This window comes from Azolla caroliniana, unplaced genomic scaffold (assembly GCF_043228905.1).
Source record: "Azolla caroliniana isolate FFs.n. ecotype wild unplaced genomic scaffold, voAzoCaro1.0.p SCAF_10, whole genome shotgun sequence".
NCBI lineage: Eukaryota > Viridiplantae > Streptophyta > Polypodiopsida > Salviniales > Salviniaceae > Azolla > Azolla caroliniana.
Window position 1 is genome coordinate 22,264,981 of NW_028230445.1, and position 21,003 is coordinate 22,285,983.

The 21,003-nt window shown below is 38.7% G+C and overlaps 2 protein-coding genes and 1 long non-coding RNA gene across 4 annotated transcripts in view; 2 read left to right on the plus strand and 1 right to left on the minus strand.

Moving 5' to 3' along the window:
• The window catches only part of LOC147859641 (uncharacterized), a 71,905-nt gene that overhangs the window by 29,888 nt on the left and 21,014 nt on the right, over positions 1-21,003 (minus strand). The window lies entirely within an intron of this gene.
• On the plus strand, positions 8,762-12,275 carry LOC147859645 (transcription factor TGA2.2-like). Of its 2 annotated transcripts, XM_087325829.1 has the most exons (9): positions 8,762-8,779; positions 9,353-9,529; positions 9,610-9,687; positions 9,772-9,831; positions 9,933-10,010; positions 10,087-10,132; positions 10,499-10,770; positions 11,274-11,507; positions 11,819-12,275. In XM_087325829.1, exons 2-9 carry the CDS (start codon positions 9,425-9,427, stop codon positions 11,972-11,974), a joined length of 1,029 nt encoding a protein of 342 aa, XP_087181955.1. In that variant the 5' UTR covers positions 8,762-8,779; positions 9,353-9,424; the 3' UTR covers positions 11,975-12,275. The 2 variants fall into 2 exon arrangements, with proteins under 2 accessions (XP_087181955.1, XP_087181954.1); XM_087325828.1 differs by lacking the exon at positions 8,762-8,779 and having other exon boundaries at positions 8,807-9,529.
• On the plus strand, positions 15,017-20,831 carry LOC147859646 (putative methyltransferase PMT20). Its single transcript, XM_087325487.1, has 8 exons — positions 15,017-15,387; positions 16,277-16,425; positions 17,872-18,067; positions 18,145-18,355; positions 18,531-18,828; positions 19,108-19,482; positions 19,656-19,733; positions 20,325-20,831. The coding sequence occupies exons 1-8, from the start codon at positions 15,121-15,123 to the stop codon at positions 20,542-20,544; spliced, it is 1,794 nt and encodes a 597-aa protein (XP_087181613.1). The 5' UTR covers positions 15,017-15,120; the 3' UTR covers positions 20,545-20,831.

The following is a 21,003-nucleotide window of genomic DNA, read 5'->3' on the forward strand; positions in this document are numbered from 1 at the left end:
CCCCCGGTATTCCCCTCCGTTATCCGCTCGTATCGCTTTCAGCTTCTTGCCGGATTCCCTTTCCACTCTCGCGTGGAGTTCTTTGAAGACGCACAACACTTGGTCCTTTGTCTTCAACGGTGCCGTCCACAGTCTTCGGCTGTGATCATCTATGAATGTTACAAAGTACTGGGCTCCGCCATGTGACTTCGTTTCTACCTGACACACGTCGGTGTGCACCAACTCCAATGGTGCGCTACGTCTCGTCGGTGGCCTTGAGTGGAAGGAGGTTCGGTTCTGCTTACCGGCCAGGCAATCGGTGCACTTCTCCAGGTGCACATGCTTCACTGGAATAAGGTTGTCTTCTGCAAGCCTCTTCATCCCCTTCTCACTCATGTGGCACAGTCTTTTGTGCCACAGCTCACCGGCAGTGTCGGCTGCCACATTCAGCTCTTCCGGACATAACCAGGCATTCATCAGGTACAGTGTGTTGACCTTCCGGGCCCGAGCCACTATCAAGCTCCCCTTGCTGAACTTCATGACACCGTTCCGGATGCTACCCGTGTAGCCTTCATCATCTAGCCTCCCGGCCGAAATCAGGTTCAGTCGGACCTCCGGAACGTGTCGGACATTCTTCAGCAACATTTTGCATCCGGTCGGGGTTGTCAACCACACGTCTCCTATGCCGGCAATCCGGCACGTACCTTCGTTTCCCATCCGAACACAACCATGCTCGCCGGCTGTGTAGGATGAGAAGTATCTTCTCTCCGGGGTCAGGTGGAACGATGCTCCGGAATCGACCACCCAGGTCGTCTCATCGCCGGCAATGTTTAGTTCACCTTCTTCGGTGATGAGCATGATCTCCTCTTCACTTGCCGCGAGTGCCGTCGTTCCTTTCCGGTCCTGCCCTCGCCGATCCGAACCTCTCCGGTCCGTGGCTCCCCGGTATGCACCGTTTCTCTCCGGTGACTTCTTCGAATCGGTGTCGTCGGCTCCAATGTCTTTTCGGTAATGCCGACAATTCTTTCGGAAGTGCCCCGGCTTCCCACAGTGGAAGCATGTGGGCCTTCCTCTTGACTGCGACCGGGTCCCCGACTTCTCCCGTCTTTGCGGACTCCGGTTCCATTGTCTTCCCCGATCCGATTCGGTAAACAACATCTTCGGGTCGGAGGCCGGTTCCTTATCTCTCCGACGCGCTTCTTCGTTCAAAATACTTGTCTTTACCGTTTGTAAGGACAAGTTATCTTCTGTGCAGGAGGTGCTGAGAGTCACCACCAAGTTCTCCCAGCTTTCCGGCAATGTACACATCAGGATGATGGCTTGCATTGCATCCTCCAACGGGAACTTGATCGCCGCAAGCTGATTCACGAATCCCATGAACGTGCTTACGTGTTCCACCATACTCTCGCCGTCCCGGTACTTGAGATTCACTATCTTCCTCATCAGGGAGGTCCGATTCAACGCATTCTTCCTCTCGTAGAGGCCCGACAGCTTCTTCCACATCTCATATGCGTTGGTGTCGTTCGCCACATGTTGTAGAACGCTCACGTCGACGTATTGCCGAATGGTTGCAACGGCTTTCCGGTTCAGAAGCCTCCATTCCGACTCAAGTACCCCCTTCGGTATTTCCGACCTGTCAATCGGTTCGTACAGGTCCCGAACAATCAGAAGATCCTCCATCTTGATCTTCCAGTCGGCGTAATTCTGTGCATTCAGCACCATCATCCCCGGAGGCCCGCTGCCGCCGCCTTCCATTTTCTGCAGCAGTTCGCTCTGATACCAGTTTGTGAGGAATAGGCGCTTCTATTCACCTTCACCACTCGGCCACAACCGAGTAAGCGCGAATCGATGGAGCAGAAAATAGGAACCACAAAGAGAAACAAAACGCGAGTACACAGGGATTAACGTGGAAAACCCTATACGGGAAAAACCACGGGAGTACAAGACTCCAAACCAACACTATACAGAGAAGTATACAATGGCGAGCTGCAAGGCGACGACCTTGAGCTCGCTGTCCTCGCCACAGGCGGCGGAAATACACAGAGGCGTCTACCTCTTCCTCTCTCGCGCTCTATCTCTCTCTCTCTCTCTCACGGCTGCTTACACTTCACTCCTCTTGAGTGGAAAAACAGAAAAAATGAGAAGCAACAGTAAAACTGTTTGCCCTAAGTCATATTTATACTTATATGACTTTGGGCTATTTACAACTGTAGCCTCAGGGGCCCATAGCGAACATATTCACGGATATGTCCCTGCATCCGGATCGCTCTCCGGGTACATTCGTCATCCGGTACCGAAACCGGGGTCTTCGTCATCCGGATCCGAAACCGAAACCGGGCTTGTCGGCATTCATCTCCGATATCCGACCATCCCATCCGAAGGGACCGTAATCCCAACAATTATCTCCTTAATCCTTCATTACAGTCAAGAGAGATTAGGGTTAAAAGCTAAGTAAGTCGAACCCTAATCGCCTCCTCTTGTATGGTGCTAACCCTGCTTGTATTAAGAAGTGATGTTAATAATAATATATTTTCTTTGTGTAAGAGAAGTAAAGCAAGAGAGAGAGAGAGAGAGAGAGAGAGAGAGAGAGAGAGAGATTAAGTACTAAGAGGTAAACGCTAAGTAAGCTAGTAGCTCAAAAGTGCTCGACAACCACTTTCGCTCAATTTGCCATCAAAAGGGTATACACAGTTTTGAACTTGAGGCTAACGACATCGACACAAGGCAAAACTCCATCGGTTTATAGAGACGTTTTTGTGAGGTACACGGAAGTGACACATAGGTTATATTACAGACACAGAAAATTATATGCTTTATCTTTGTTTACAAAAAGAAGTGAGGGTGGTGGCAAGGGAACCAATCCTATATATATGTAAGGAGGACGTTCTAGATGTTATTTCTCTAAGACATGGTCTCATGCAAAAAACAAATATAACCCTGAATCTATAAATAGCGATTAGTAAAACTAAAAGACGACAATTGCTAAGTAGCATTTACGATTTGGTATGTTTGGAAACAAGGTACTTTTCATGGATTCGAAAATGTGAAAAAATACATGTTTAGATAATTATGAGATTTGGACAAAGATTGCGCATAATCTAAGAGGTTCTTTGCATAACATAAAAAGTGACACTCAACATGTAGAATAACAACATTTGGAGTTTCATGCCATATGTGACAAATATATTTTATAGGCAGATATTTTACAAGGTCAAGTAGTTTTACTCTATATATGAGTATTTATTTATTTATTTTACAACAATGGTTTGCATGATGTCTAAAGCAATTTACATGATACTTCAACACAGATTTTACCTTTTTACTTGTATGTATGTATTTCATGTACAAACTTAGGGTGTTTATTAATACTGATGTAGTATATTTTTCTTAAAATTAATGTATTGGCGAGATGGCATTCAAATATCATATATTAATTACACAACATAGGAATCCAACTTTGACAATCTGCTCATAGGAGGGAAACACTTAACCACAATAAAGAAAGTGAAAGCTCTACTAGTTGGCAAATTCAAGGTGGTAGATTTGGGTGCGCTTCATTATTCTCTAGGGATAAAAATTGTTCGTGTCATCCACGAAAGTTTGCTCTCTCAAAACTATTATGTTTTGAATCTACTAGTGTTCAAAATTGGAATAACAGAATGCAAGTATATTACAACTTCATTAAACCACACTTTGAGTTGAGGATGGAATTCAGAACCATCATCCATGGTGAACCCCAATGAGTATATGCAAATCATTGCAGGTTTCCTAACATACTTAACCTACAACTTAGCCACAAGGTTAGTTACTTGGTTGGACTACTCAACCAATTCATGTAAGCATTGCATTAAACACTTTTGGATTGTGTGTTGAAGAAATTTGCAATGTGCCAAAGGAACATTGCTTGTGATATATGAAGCAAATGTTTCAACTTCTAGAAATAGCAAAGAAGCAAGTAATGTTCAAGATAGATGTAAGATGTGAAAGAAGCGTTTGGAAGATACAACGACTCTTACTCTTGCTTTATGATACTACAATAGATTTCTCTAGAATAAAGTTTTTCGAACACCAATCTATCAAATGTTGGGGAAGATGCAATGTTTCATGTTTTACACATCACATTACATATTTTGCATAGAATTATGAAGCCATACTATTCTCCCATTGATACATGCTAGAGCTCATCTATGTTCGCCATCTCCACTTATTACTTTCATATGGCTTAACTCATATCCTCGTTGATTGAGGTATGGCATTGGCACAAGGAGACTCATAAGCTATGCATATTTTTCCTTGAACAAATTCGGAAGTTTATGTGGCCCACTTTGATGAAATGTCATGCATTCAACTTCATTTGAATTTGCTTTCCACGTATTGTTAATCTAGTCTAATCGTAATATGGACCACATGGTCAAAGTGCCAATATAAACAACATATACATGGTCTTCATCCAAATTTCCTTTCCTTTTCCAACAAATAAAATTGCCAAAACAACTGTGGTGTCCCTTTGGTGCAAGCATAGTATGAACCATACATACCATACGTGCATTTGCATTCGCGAATGTTTCAATCATCCGAGTAGGGTAAACACCCTCGAAGAATGGTAAATACCATACTTTTGGATTAACTATTTATTATGAGGTAAATAAACCTAAAAAAAGGAAAAATACACAAGAATGTTTGAATAACATTCGCATTTGTTTTCCAATGTATGAAAACGAATGCTATGCTAGACGAACACGAATTTTACGTACTATGGGTGCAAGTGCATGCCTTCATGCTGTGGTTTACATGTGTTCCTTTGTGCCACCCTTTTAGCACACATGTAGCTAAGCCAACCCAAATGGGTACCTTTGAATCACCTATAAATTGAGCAAGAAGTAAGAAGCTAGGTAAGCTGGTTTTAATTATCTTTATGTGCATTTTACACATTCTTCAACTTTCAAATTTCCTTATAGATTATAGATTGTCCATCCAACACAAAGCCCAAACCTTCAAATAATCAAACACCGGAACCATCCTTCAACTTTCAATTTTTCTTATAGATTATAAATTGTCCATCCAACACAAAGCCCAAACCTTCAAATAATCAAACACTGGATATGCCATAACCCCAAACCCTTAAGTAATCAAACACAAATAAAAATTTGGATGGTAATTATCTTGTATCCATTTTTGCAAAGACCCACTAAAAAGGCCTTAAAGGAAAAACAACCAAATAAGATAAAACTTCCAAAATATGTTGTCATTGGACTCCATAAAAAAATTGATGTTGGTTATGTTCTACCACAACTATGCAAATGAAACACATCCTATCAATAATGTTTCTCCTTCTCAAAGCATCTCCAACAAGAAAACCACCAACCATATCTTGCCATATAAATACCTTTGCTTCAAAAGAACAATGAGAGAGCCACCCTATTTTAACCCAATATTGCAATTTGCTACCATAAACGAAGCTTTTGAAATCCCACATTTTTGTATCATTCATCAATACGTGCCTATTAACGATGTTGTGATAGACATAACTATGTGGGTGGCACAAATATGTGTCCTCTTTTAACCATCCTCTTATCTCCGTCGAATGCTCAATTGTCTTCAAATGACGATTCCACCAATCTTGGAATAAGTAAAATTGATATTTGTTGTAATTTGAATACACTCACATATATAATAAACATTTAGCTACGTGTGAACCAGCACTTAGACATACTCACATACTTGAACATATACCTACACATATGTGTCAACCTACACATTTGAATACACTTGAACACATGTATCTCTCTGCACACAAGCATGTACATATATACATACATACATGCGAATATCAATAAATATATGTGTACTTGACTTACAACAAATATAAAATTTACAAATTTTCAAGATTGGTGGAGTCTTCATTTGAAGAGAATTGAACATTCGAAGGAGATAACAAGATGGTTACAAGAGGACTACTAATGTCTATCACAAATATCAAGATTGCCATAATGACAATTTGAAGATGGTTACAAGACTGTCGTAATGACTGTTTGAAATTTAATCAAGCTCGTCACATTTTAAATAGCAAAGTAGTTATAAATCCCACACATACATCAAATACTACAAAAGAGGAAAAAACCCCCACGATTAATACCCAAATTTGCATCTAATAATCCTTCTACGTAGGCTGAATATCATCAAGACCAAGGAAAACAAACTAGGGTAATTTCTTTGAGTTTTGGCCTATGAGCCTACAAATGACGACAACATTGCTTTTTGTTGAATAGTTCTCCCACACACCCTCTTGAAGTTGTCACCCTGTGATTAGAATTTTTGTTGAAGGCCGGGTGCTTGAAAATCAAAAGCAATGAAGTTGACAATGAGCTCTCTTGCCTGTTATATCGATAAAAATAGTTTTGCCTCTTTTAACGTGCACACGCTTTTTTCTTTAGTGCTAGCATAATGCTAGATTATTGTCACACTTTCACATTATAACTCACATTTTGCCTTCATTGCCCCTAGTTGGGTTGAACTAGCCCTTGACCTTATTATTCGTGTCAATATGTCTCGCCATTTGAGTTAGCTAACTCTATCTCCTCTCATGCCTTTTCCCAACAACTTCTTCAACCAAGCCCTTAAGTTTTAACCTATCATAAAGTTGAAATTTAGCACCTTTTCTCCTTTGCACACGCCACATTACAACATTGCTACTCACTTTCACATGTATTACATGTAAGCACCCTTCTTTTGGTCTCATCGTTCACACTTGACCTCTGAATATGAAATCTCTCTCTCTCTCTCTCTCTCTGAGTATCCCACTTTGATACAATGATCTACCTTTGATAATATTTGACCATGCTTTCCACATCTCTTCGACCGAGCCCAATCCTTGCATGAATTCCTCTCAAAAACACAATGTGCACTCTTGATTGCAACATTCATTGGTAAAGTTCTTGAACATCGAGAGTCACTACTCACTTTCACACGTATCACGTGAAATGTAATATTTTTAGTCTCATAGGTCATATTTGACCTCCAAAGATGATAATATAATCTATATATCTATCTAGCTCTTCGTAAATAATGGCTTTCATTACAAAAGAAAAAAACTCCACCATGGCTAACTTACTACAAAGTATAGAACCCTTCCCTTCTAGGGATCTAAATAGAAACTACAACTGCAAACTCAATACCACTCTACATGCCAATTCAAATGGTGAATACGATGATATGTGACCTTGTAGAGTTGTGTGTGTGTGTTCATCTATAGGTTTACATGTATGTAATCACACTTCCCTATATAAAGTAATTTCTTTATGGAAAAGTAATGCATATGCACAAGATTTAATCTTTTTGTGTGGATAAGTGCACGTGTTTCAATATTTTATTGTCCATACACATTAAGGCAATGATTTCTTTATAAGTAAAGACTCGCTTTTCACATGCATATCCTCAATCTAGTGTATACAAAAACTTATCCATGCAACTTGAATGCATGAATTAGGGCTTTTGGGTTCTCTGTGTAAATGTTTGACTTCGTTTATACATTCACACACAATTGTAATTGACTACTAACGCGAGTGATTGGTTTTCAAGTTAGAGACAATACTTCTCACGATCGTTTTTAAAGACAAGAAAACACTTTAAGATGTATCGTTTGATTTCGTTGGCCATTTTGAACTCTTAAAAGGCATTGATGTATTGTACATTATAATGCATGAACAAAACTTACACTGAGCACTATGTTGGACTATTTGCCTTGTCATAATTATAGTAGCATGTGTTACTGTGAATGTATTGTAATAAGTATAGTAGCACGTGTTATTGTGAAGGTATTATGCCATACTTCATTGTCAAATTTACTAGAACCAAGCAAGAGGGTTCCAAGTCTACAATGTTGCTTTCCTCAATTGAGGCTATTAAGTAAGTACTCCACTCCATAAAGGGGTTAAAGAAATGATGAATTATACGAGAATTTGAGGTAATTCGTTTTCTTTATAAAGCATGTACATTCTTCATAATACAAGTGTTTTCATTTACATGAATGGTTGCTTTGGCTCTAATTGATGTTCTTTGTTCTGAAGAATAATTGTACTTGCACAAGTTCACGCTGATTGATCGTAGAGGCAACACACTTGGATTCTTTATCTTTGGTACTCTATTGATAATGACCACTTTTACCATGGGAGAAACTTAAGGGTGCAAAACTAAATTGGGAGCGAAGAATTACAGTCGAGATTTGGCGAGGTTGCTTACTTACCTAGGGCCAAGTTATGCACAGATTGACTTTATAGCATACAAGTAAGCTCCAATGTAAAAATGCAAGGTGTGATGTGTATGCGAGCACAATGGCTAGACTAGACTAGTATAGTATAGTAGTAGACACATATGCTAGGACATAGCTCCAATGTAAAAATGCAAGGTAGTTGGTTCCATGGGCGGGACAACAATATAAATATATAAATATATATAAACAAACATATATGTATGTATGTATATAATATGAATAATGAGATAAAAGGAAACAAACAATAGAAGAAAGAACGCGAAATGTGTATGTATTATGTACTGTATCAGTATGTATGTATACATACATATGTATGTATATGTATGTATGTACATATTAGCCAAAAGAGAATATACACAACACTTTATTTATTTTCCCTCCTCTCGATTGCTCTGTCCGTCTGTCTGTCTGTCTCCAGCTGAAAGTATGTCAGTTATTCAAAACTTCAGGCTCCCTTCCCTGTTTGGCAGCACCCTATCTTCTATACACTTCTTCTCAAAATATTTAGACTCAATTTTCACAACTGAGATGGTAAGACCATTACATGTGCAAGTCTTGGGTTATGTTCTGATGCTTCTTTTCTTGTCTTCTTGTCTTCTTCTGTGACAATGAATGTTTAATGGATACCCGAGGGACAAAATCCTAATTTGCTTTGAACCATTATAATTTGAGTGTTCTGCAATTATAAGAATGTGATCACTACATATTGTGGCACTCGAAATTTCATCACTTCCTATAATTACAGTGGTACACAATTTCCTGAAGTGTGACTGAAGCTCATTAAATTAAATGCCATATGATATGTTTGTGGGACTAGAAATTTCCTTATTTCTCACTAATCCCGTTGTACAATCTCATCAAGTGTGATTAAAGTTCAGAGTGTGTATTTTACTTTACGGTCTTGACTTCGAGCTAAGTTTAATTGGTATACATATAAACAAGCTCAACTATCTCTGGCTACCCTTTGGACGTATTATTACATGTAACAAGTAGCAAGTAGCATGTCGTATCACATTGATTAGTTTCAATCTGACAAAGTGGAATATAAAACCTTAACAATTTCTTACCAAAAAGAGTCTACTGAAAACATAATGGTTAATGTAGGTATACATCTGTTTCCAAGACTCTATTTGGGGGCTACGTAAGGATACAAATGTTCTGATTCCTCATTAAAGAATGAGCTTTCGATTCCCACCTAGGAATTACTTTCAAATGTGGGATGGAAGTAATTTTGGATTGGGTGAAGCTTCTACATTTACTGATATTAGAGAAGAAAATGAAGTGAGTCTATCACTTTATGCTCGATTTATGCTGTACTTATTTTGGCCTGCATTAGTGCTTATAACTTGTTTGAAACACAGAACAATGATAAGATTGATACAGGAGGAACCTCTAGATCTTCCGATCATGAACATACAAAGATAAGGAACTCTTCTAAGGTGAAGTGGCATATTTTTGTCAGATTTTCATAATTATATTTTTCTGCTGGAGATTTTCAACCTTCGGTTCCATTGGTACAAAAGGTTCTTCGGCGACTTGCCCAAAACCGGGAAGCTGCCCGCAAAAGCCGGTTAAGGAAAAAAGTACTCTTTCTTTTAGGTTTATTTATTAATTCTCTCTTATGATGATTTAAATGTTCACTACTTCTGGACGTTTTCTGACATAGAAAATAATGCAATCATAGGCCTACGTCCAGCAATTGGAAACAAGCCGTAGGAAGCTCAATCAGCTGGAACAAGAACTTCAGAACTTAAGGCAACAGGTAAAATTGCCCTCCATTTTCTAGGTTCTATGTTTTCACCTTTTGATATATGCTTACTTCCATCAATGTACCACAGAGGATACTTCCAAGTGTCTCCTCGAGGGAAGGTCAGAGCCATCCAGGTATGTTGGTTTCGATTGCAAACATTAATAGTTTCTTTCTCACATACCATTGCACAAAAACTTGCCTTTATGTTATCCGTGTCCACGGCCAATACCAATGAACTCTGGGCACTCCTGCAATTGTTTTCTTAAACAGGCATATTGTATGGCTAGCCATTGCTGACCATTATTAGGAATAAATCTCATTGTATATGGTTTTTAAGTGACAGGCCACTGTGTATAGGCATTCATATTGTGTGTCTGTTTACGTATGTGCACACAACAATGCTTCCACTAATTCATTCAGGCATGCATGCCATGTTTATATTATACATGTATGTCTATATCAGAGGCTGCTCTTTCTTCAATAGTTCAACCATTTTATAGATATTGTTGCCTTCAATATGGATTATACTCTCTGGGTTGAAGAGCAAAATCTGCATCTTTTCAAGCTCCGATCCGCCATGGAAACTCACGCATCTTGTGTTGATCTACATGTTCTTGTGGAGAATGGTACATCTCTCTATGATGAGCTATTTCAACTCAAAAATAGGGCTGTGAAAGCCGATGTTTTCCACATTGTTTCTGGAATGTGGAAGACGCCAGCAGAACGCTGTTTGATGTGGATGGGTGGTTTCCGACCGTCTGATCTGCTTAAGGTATGCACATCAATATCTTATCATGTGAGCATGCATGTGAGGTCATATGTAATCATGTGTTTGAAAAAATGTCCCTTGAGGGTAACCCTCCAAAACTTACCAGCCAAAAAGATCACTAGACTTCTGCATGCTACATAATACATATATCATCACAAAGATTTTTACGTATATGAGCATTTCTTACCTATATCCATAGATGATCTTATTTGCTATGTTTACCCATAATATAGACTGACTATATTCCTATCTGATAAATATACCCATATTTATAAATATTATTGTCTGCTTTGTCTCTTAATTTTACCAAACCTTAATTATCTCAAGGTATTACTCTTGATTTCCTGTAAATCTTGTTGGCTGCATTTTTTTGATGCCCACATCATTTCTGTCTATTTCACCAAAATCGACTTTGAATTACGATGAAGACAAAAGATGAGCAAAGGTTGATACACAAGTTCACTTTCTGCTGCATCTCAGGCTGTTGTGAATTCCTTACAATGCAGATTTTGATTCCCCAAGTCGAGCCACTTTCTGAGAATCAAGTGATAGCAATATTTAATCTACAGCAGTCTTCAGAGCAGGCTGAAGATGCACTATCTCAGGGGATGGAAGCTTTGCAACAAAATTTATCCAATATCTTATGTACTAGCCTTCCGGCAACCTCCAATACCAATCACATGGAGCATATAGCTTTGGCAGTAGGGAAACTTGGGACATTAGAGAACTTTGTGTGGCAGGTTGACACTCTTTAACTTTTGTTCAGTGTTCTAACATAGTTTAAATTAGCATGTCACATAAAATTTAGGCAGGAACACCAAAATACCCCAACTCGTTAGGTATTTACCAGAACACCCCTATGTTTTTCCAAACATTAGCAGAATAGCCTCTGCACTGTAAATTTTACTATGCCATAGGTATATTTTGGCGATCTTTAAAAATGTTGGGGCATTTTGGTAGATGCACCACAAGTAAGGAGCGTTATGGCATTTTACCCTAGCAATATTTTAGGGGTATTGGTTTTATTTAATTGATTTATTTCTATCCACAGGCTGACAATCTCCGTCAACAGATGCTGCATCAACTCAATCGCATTCTTACAGTTCATCAAGCAGCTAGAAGCTTGCTTGCTATTGGAGATTACTTCTCTCGCCTTCGTGCTCTCAGCTCTCTCTGGGTAGCCCGACCCCATGAGAGTGAGATATGAAAGATTCACTCAATTCCGGAGCCATTGTATTAGAAGTGTATGACATAGCTTGGGGTCAATACAGCTTTTGGACAGCAAACCCCATCTGTCCTTTGCATAGAGTGTACTTACTTACAAGAGAGGAAGTGTAGATGTAACATTATTATCATTTGTACCAGAGACTTACACATTCCTGTACTCGGTTTAAAAGAACTTTACTTAAGTTTAACGATTTGCTGTGGTTCCCACACATGTATGTACAGAATACTTTTGTGGCATGATCTCATGTACAATGGAGGAATTTACTTTAGTTTAAAACATAGATCAGGACTTTTATCCCCCCTGCCCCTATTGCCAGACATAGAAATTAAACTGTGCTCTGCCATTAAGAGAGAAGATAAAGTTAACCACTGAATCAAGTATCAGAACATTCTTATTTCTTGAGATTCCCTATCCATTCATTTACATCAGATTATGATAGTTGTTACGGAGACACTTGCACATACATACATTCACTGGACATACGTACTTCAGGCTGTGATAATGTACTGATGTACTTGTTCATATTTCAGACTATCATGTCATATGCTAAACTGCCGTTAGTTGCACATATCGTATCATATATATATATATATATATATATATATATATATATAATGTACTAAAATACTTGCACACACTATCATATCACATGCAAAACTACCTTTCATCATTCCATTTAAACCTTCTTGATTCTGTTACACATACTTCACACTGTCATATTACACGAAAATCCACATCGCATCTTGTATGAACCTCTATTGATTATGTGAATGCATCTATTTCAAACTGTCACTATACTATTCAATCAAAAGCATTGTTAACTATGTATGCCACACGCCAATCAGAATAATATAGTGTTATAAATGAATAGCTTGATCTTTGCACATCATAAAAATCAGGATTGATTATGCAAATGTGTCAATTTCATCCTTCTCCCTCATCATCAAAAACCATTAGCCATATCTCACATGAAAACAGAACATACACGCACATCACCTATAATTATTATTCAAAACACACAAATTTTGGGATTCCTGAGCAAAGGCTGCATACGAATGAAATGAAGATCGCTGAAAGTTAGCTTTGAGAAATGAATTTCTGACCTTCGATACAACTCACGCGAAAAAGAAAAAGAGAATGTCTCTGTTTCTCGTTTTCCGAACTTTGACAAAAAGAAAACAGAGAAAAGAAATAGAAGAGGCGGAATTGAGTGTGAAGAAGATGTGGGTGGCTCTTGATCCCTCGGTTTCTACAATAAACAAAGAGTAGGCTTCCGGATTTATCTACATCTCTACAAACAAATCAACCATTTCTCTTTTCTTTTCTTTTCTTTTATTTTCTGTCTGTATGTCTTCATTTGATGGAGCGCGTGTTGACATGAAAGCCCCCAATTGGATGGATCCCATCGATTGCTCTTATGTTACCACTACAAAATTGCAAAGTCATAGACGTTGAAGTTTTTTTCAGAGTTTTAAGGAGGAAAGCAAGCACTTTGACCTTATCACATGCCATTCATTAGTAATAGTTAGTGGGGACACACACACACACTCTCTCTCTCTCTCTCTCTCTCTCTCTCTCTCTCTCTCTCCATATACATATGTACAAAGAAAGGGCTGGCAATGCTTCCACATTGTCGTCGACACATCTTTCTTTTCCTTTTCTTCCTTCTTTTATTCGTATGCATGTACGGCAGAATGAGTTTCAACCTGTGATAGTGGCGCATGCATGGCCTTACAGAGTGTAATGAGCATATATATATGCACTCTACTCGATAAAATCAACAAGATATGACTTTCCAATTCAAACCGACGAGATGAGAAGAGGTTTTCTTTTCATTCTTGCTTGCCACTTCTCTTTAGTACTGATAGGCTGAGCATTAGCCCATAAGTTGGAAAATCATGTCATAGACTAGGGGTTGTTCATAAATATGTAAAGGAATAATAGTGGATATCCATGAAACAATGGATCAAGCTATGGTGTCGAGTGTCTGTCGCTAAGTACCCCACCTTATATACCCTTTAGTCTCAGTATTAGTCCAAAGAAGGCTTAGACACACACGACCATAAGTTTAAGACTATGTGTTAAGAAATCCCGAAAGGAAATGGGGCATTTGATTATATGCATGACGCACACACGATCTCGAGATTGCAAGTTAACTTCATGCATCAGGGTTTGTTGAAATTCGTCTCTTTCTTTCCATTCAAACATATGCAAACTTTGTGAATGCGATGTGTCACTGATCGATAAATTAATATCAATGGCACAAAAGCCACATATGTCTTCATAAATCATGTGTACTTTTATATATATATACTACATGTGCTTACATTGCTGGGAGGGGGATATTAATATACATATGTATACATATGTAGTCCACGCACGTCACATGTACAAGCAAAGGTCCGGTCTGTCGATCGAATTGGGTGGGGATCATGAAAACACACAAAGACACACACACACACACACACACACACATACACACACACACACACACACATATATGTACTTATATGTATGTATAGATGTGTATATACATACATATTTTAACATATAATGCGTGATGCACTCCACACATAACTCCTCAACATGACTTGGGATCCATCTGCATCTCCATCATCATCTCCATACGAATAAAATACATACATCTGGTGGATGGGCTTTTTATTTTTATTTTTGTGAATAGGCCTGAGAATTATAAGAGAGAGAGAGAGAGAGAGAGAGAGAGAGAGAGAGAGAGAGAGGATTGTATTGTATTGTATTATATTGTTACTGTTCCTTTGAGAATGGGGGTGGTGGTAGTGTGTGTGTTTTAAGGGAATCTTCTTACTTATGTACATACTTAGTTACTGCTAATAAGTCAAACTTTGTGGTGGTGTCCACCTACAACACTCTCTGCTCCTTCTTACTTAGTACCTACTATTTATGTGTGCATGATCGATCGACCCACTCTGTTTCATTGCCCCCCCCCCCCTGGCTATGGTAGTCTTTCTTCATTCTTCTTAATAAGACCACACCTTGTGCACAATCTAGTTGATGGGCTGCTTCAATCTCCCTCATTTCCTTAGATCCCGTTGTTAATTCGATCCTTTTACAGTTTTGTGTCTTCTAGGGTTCAGCCATCCAAAATGAGAGAGAAAGAAGGAAAGCTTGCTTCTTCAGATCAGAAGATGTCCAAGATGCTCCCCCAAGCTCTGGTTGCGTTCACTATGTGCTCGCTTTTCTTCTATCTTGGGAGTATCTTCTGCTCTGACAAGGATCTTGGATCTGGGAATATAGAATCTAGGGCTGCTGAATCTAATCTAGATTCCAGCTGCAGACCTCATATAAAAGCAATGGAGTTCAAACCATGCAACATTTCTCTTCAGGACTACACACCTTGTACAGATCCTGCTGTAAGGCCTCCTAACCTCATCACCTCTTTTGCAATTCTCTATGTAATAGTGATTTCTAAGACATGCATTGCAATTCCCCAATGTGCTTCTAATACAACAAGATCATGAGGTGAGGCCCCTATTATATCATCAGATATTTTGTTATTTCTCTGATGTGTACTTGGCAAACCCTGACGAACTTGTAATACAACGAGATCATGGGGTAACACCCCCAACATCATAAGTTCTTGGGTAGTTTCCATGATTATATGGTACATATAATATTAGCCGTAATGGACATATAGTGCAAAGGGTCATGGGGTAGGGTCCTTCATTCAATCAATTTCATAAGTTCTTTGATAAGCTACATGCAAACCCTTAATAAGATTATGAGATAATATCCTTAATCTCATCCAATCGTTTACAGTTTCAAACCTTAATGCAGTTTTCGTGGTACAGAACTCACGCAAATGCAATGAAATCATGGCCAAGAACCCTAATCTCATTAGATCGTTTATAAAAATGTGGATCGATGATTTCTAATGCAATTTGAAACCCTGACGGGCTTATGTTGCAATGAGATCATAGGGATGGAACCGTAATCTCATCAAATCTTTTAAAAGTTCTATTAATAGATTCTTTCTAGGTTACATTGTGATCTTGGGTGAGCTTATAATGCAATGCAATCACGGATAAGAACCCTAATGTCATCAGATATTTTTATAAGTTCCATGAATATATGATTTCTAGACTATACCTTACAAACCCTAATGGGCATACAGTGCAACGAGATGATGGTGTAAAGCCATTAATCTTGTCAGATGTTTAATAAGTTCCATGAATATATGCTTGCTACTGCTAGGGTATATTTTGTAATCCCTCATGTGCTAATAATGCATTATTAATCCAGAGATGGGGCAAATACGATCGGAATCGGATGGCATTTCGAGAGCGCCATTGCCCTCCTCCAACTGAGAGAATGGATTGCTTAGTTCCTCCACCCACGGGCTACAAAGTCCCTGTCCGTTGGCCTCGTAGTAGGGATGAATGCTGGTACAGGTGAGATATTTTTGCCCTAACTTATATACGTATAGATCATGTCTCACTATACGTCAAAAAAATCATTAAAGACAGAGATATGCTCACCTTGGAATTCGGATAGCAATGAATTGGATATAGACCGAAGGTTATGCTTTAAAGGAGTCAGTATGGCCAGAATAAGGATACCTATGCTCTGGGCCTTGATCTGGTTTATATATTGAGGCTTATGGTAATCAACCCTAGATCTATGCCCAGACCTCGTCTATCTAGATTGTGACCATTCAAATGGTCATCCATGAACAATATAAACCCCACTAATCACATGTATGCTTGTAGGCTCATATTGTTCATGGATGGCCATTTGAGTGGTCACAATCTGGATAGACGAGGTCTGGACATAGATCTAGGGCTAATTACCATTAAACCTGAATTTATAAACCAGATCTATGCCCAGAGCATGAGTATCCGTATTCTGGCTATCCTAAGGCATAACCTTATGTCTGTATCCAATTCATTGCTATCCGAATTCCATGGTCAGCATATCTGTCTTTAATGATTTCGTTGCCATGACTATATATATTCTTATACCTGTCTATCTATCTATATTGCTTCAATTAACCATAGATAGATAGGTTTAACTATCATAATGTTCCAATTAACCGTAGGTCCATCATGTTCACAACAATTGTCAATCGTAGGTATCCAGAATGGTGATTTTGGGGTAATGAGTAACATAATTTTACATTAGGGTTAGAGGTATGCTCTGTCTGGACATTTCTGATCTGGACGTAGATCTAGGGTGTAACAGATTTATAGAGGAATATCTACTTTGTTTTGATCCAGTATCTATGCCAATATCATACCTATCATATGGTCGTCCAAATGTCCAAATGTCGCTTTGTGAGCTAACGAGCCTATCGCTGACCTTAGTGACTTCTTTAATGTATAACTATGCGTATACTCCTAAAGAGGGCTAATGAACATCATTCAATAATATTGTTCGGTTTTGATATGGTGTAACCCAACAAAGGACATAAATTTGAAGCAAAAGCAGAGGAAAACTTAATTCATGGGTTGGAATCTGTGAACTTTAATGTAGTCCTGCTCTGTCTGGACATTTCTGATCTGGACGTAGATCTAGGGTGTAACAGATTTATAGAGGAATATCTACTTTGTTTTGATCCAGTATCTATGCCAATATCATACCTATCATATGGTCGTCCAAATGTCCAAATGTCGCTTTGTGAGCTAACGAGCCTATCGCTGACCTTAGTGACTTCTTTAATGTATAACTATGCGTATACTCCTAAAGAGGGCTAATGAACATCATTCAATAATATTGTTCGGTTTTGATATGGTGTAACCCAACAAAGGACATAAATTTGAAGCAAAAGCAGAGGAAAACTTAATTCATGGGTTGGAATCTGTGAACTTTAATGTAGTCCTGCTTGTGGCGGTTTGCAGGAATGTGCCTTATGATTGGATTACCGATATCAAGGCAAACCAAAGATGGATGCAGAAGGAAGGAGAGAAGTTCCTCTTTCCTGGTGGAGGCACAATGTTTCCTAGGGGTGTGGGTGAATATCTGAACCATATGGAAGAGCTCATTCCTGGAATGAAAGATGGAACTGTTCGGACTGCACTTGACACAGGCTGTGGGGTAAGTTCCTTATCTCTTAACAGACAAAAGCAGCCATTTCTACTGGTTCAATGCTGAAAATTTAGGTTGGTTTTTAGGTGGCCAGCTGGGGGGGATATCTCTTGGATCGAGGGATATTGACCATGTCTCTGGCTCCTCGAGATAATCACGAAGCCCAAGTGCAGTTTGCTCTCGAAAGAGGAATACCTGCCATGTTGGGTGTGATTTCTACTCAACGATTACCTTACCCAGCTAATGCTTTTGATATGATTCATTGTTCTCGATGTCTAATTCCTTGGACCGACCATGGTGAGTTGCGTGTATAGCATGTAGTCTAACCCTGAATTACTCATTTTCTGAATTCCCATGTTGCAATCTTATATGCATTTTTTAAACTGCATACGTAGTTACAAATACTTATGGAGTTTGGGAAAAAGCGAGGGAGAATTAATAGTATTCTTTTTGTTTCTAAATAAACGTGTAGGTGGGGTTAATCTACTTGAAATAGACAGAGTTCTTCGTCCTGGAGGTTTTTGGGTGCTATCAGGCCCCCCAATCAATTATGAGGCTCATTGGAGAGGCTGGGATACTACAGAGGAAAAGGAGCGAGCCAATCTTAATAAGCTTCAAGACCTCCTTCAGCGGATGTGCTATACCCAATATGATATGAAAGGTGAAATTGCAGTCTGGCAAAAGCCTGTGGATGGTAGCTGCTATGATAACCGTGAAGAGGATACTGTTCCACCATTCTGTGATGATAGCATTAATCCAGATGCATCATGGTAATTGACGATAAGTTTAGTACTATTAGGCCATTCAGAAAAGGTTTAACTTTTCCTTAATCACAAATTTCGGGAACCGAGGATGGAGGTGAGTTGTACTCCTAACCCATGGCTTACAGGGGAAGGGTGTGAACAAGGGCGAAGCCCCCAGAGAGGACTTTATTTCAGCAAACTGTTCCTTTGCCACTTTGTTTCAGTCCATTGATAGTTATTTTGGGACAATTTGCATTCTGTCGGATTACTCACTGGTCTCCTTTGTTTAATGATGCTTGTTATCAGGTATGTACCGATCCGACCCTGCATTGTGAAAACGAACTCAGCATTTCAACGACTTGGAGTCGGCCAGACACCGAAGTGGCCAGCGCGTTTGGAGGAAGTTCCTGAAAGAGTAAAGTCATTTTCGGGAGGCAGTGAGAATGATTTCAAAAAAGATACAAGAGTATGGAAAGATATTGTGAAATATTATAAGACTCTCCTACCAGATCTAGGGACCAACAAGATAAGGAATGTGATGGATATGAATACCAAGTATGGTGGGTTTGCATCTGCATTGATTCAGGATCCTGTTTGGGTGATGAATGTTGTATCATCATATGCAGCCAATTCTCTTGGTGTCATTTATGATCGTGGATTAATCGGGACCATGAATGACTGGTTAGTTTTCTAATTGATTAATTTTCTTGTTTATTTTCTTTCTGGAATTAACCTATGGCTCAAATGGCAAGGCCGATTCACCAAGCCAACTTTCTCTTGTATTTGGAAATATCTTTAAAAGTGTCTGAGTTTCAGATTGTGGTATCTCTGACCTTTCCACTCCCTATTTTCAGGTGTGAAGCATTTTCCACCTACCCGAGGACTTACGATCTGCTTCACCTAGATGGACTTTTCACTGCTGAGAGTCACAGGTCCTCTTGATGTAACCCATTGGATTAAAGCTAAGATTTTGCATTTCTCATGTGGTAACCGGATGAAAGCCCTATATATTGCCGTTTCGTATATGCTTATCCATTGAAAGCTGAAATGCTGTGTTTTCTATATGCTGACAGTCCATTTGATGAAAGCCGAAACTTTGCATTTTCTAATATGCTAACCAAAAGTCTATTTGATGAAAGCTGATAATTAGCATTTTCTAATATAACCAAAAGTCCAATGGATGTTTTTTAACTTTATATGCTCATAGCTAACTGAATCCATTGAATCAGAAGTAGAAATTTTCTGTTTCTAATATTCTAACCAAAAGCTGAAATATGGTAATGGTAACTTACTGGATGAAAGCTGAAATATGATAACTGTATGTCATCGGATGAAGGACGAATAATATGCTAACAAAAACTCCATTAGAAGAATCACATTTTTAAATATGCTAATGAAGAGTCTGTAGAATGAAAACTGAAAATTTGCTATACTAATACGTTATTAATTTTTTTCAGTCTTGTGAACATACAATTGAATTGGGTTTTTCCTGCCTATTTATCTAAGTCTTTTTTTGGAAACAGATGTGAAATGAAATATGTGCTCCTCGAGATGGACCGTATCTTGAGGCCAGCAGGACATGTTATCATGCGAGATGCACCGAACTTTATTGAAGATGTATCAGCGCTTGGAAAGGCAATCAGATGGAAATGCAAGCAGTACCCAACTGAGAAAGCAGCAAATGGTGACAAGGAGCAGATTCTGATATGTCAGAAAACATTTTGGCATCTATCAGAAGACTAATTTTGATAGAAGTTAAAAGAACCATTTTGTATTGGTCCTAAACAATTGGCTCTATTTATTTCTCTAATAGTTGGTGATTTATGTACAAAATCCTGCAAGGAGCAGCTTGTCCCTTATTCTTCTATTTATTTATTATTATTATTAACCCATGGATTTTGATACATGGCATGCACTTGTTTGTGCATATGAAAGTGGATCATGTTGACTGCAGAATGAGATTCAATACAAATCTAATGGACAACGAATTTCGTATTGACTTAAAATCAAGAAAGAATTCATTGCTTCTTTATTCTAGAAGATTTTCTCTAGATAATGTTGTTTTCTTAAAGTAGTTTTTCTTCGATATTCTCACTAGAGTATAGAAGTCTTTTAAAGTGAAATAGTATATCCTTAAGAGTTTGTAGTTTTGTTAAGAAGTGATATTGGATAGCCTTCCAACATCAATCTTACATTTATTCA

What these genes read in the sequence shown, in the direction of transcription:
- LOC147859646 (XM_087325487.1), top strand. Translation starts at nt 15,121, where the DNA reads ATGAGAGAGAAAGAAGGAAAGCTTGCTTCTTCAGATCAGAAGATGTCC. An exon ending in CACTTGACACAGGCTGTGGG is followed by an intron (nt 18,068 to 18,144) that starts GTAAGTTCCTTA and finishes GTTGGTTTTTAG; the next exon opens with GTGGCCAGCTGGGGGGGATA. An exon ending in TTCACTGCTGAGAGTCACAG is followed by an intron (nt 19,734 to 20,324) that starts GTCCTCTTGATG and finishes TTTTGGAAACAG; the next exon opens with ATGTGAAATGAAATATGTGC.
- LOC147859645 (XM_087325829.1), top strand. Translation starts at nt 9,425, where the DNA reads ATGAGCTTTCGATTCCCACCTAGGAATTACTTTCAAATGTGGGATGGA. An exon ending in ATATTAGAGAAGAAAATGAA is followed by an intron (nt 9,530 to 9,609) that starts GTGAGTCTATCA and finishes TTTGAAACACAG; the next exon opens with AACAATGATAAGATTGATAC. An exon ending in AGATAAGGAACTCTTCTAAG is followed by an intron (nt 9,688 to 9,771) that starts GTGAAGTGGCAT and finishes TTGGTACAAAAG; the next exon opens with GTTCTTCGGCGACTTGCCCA.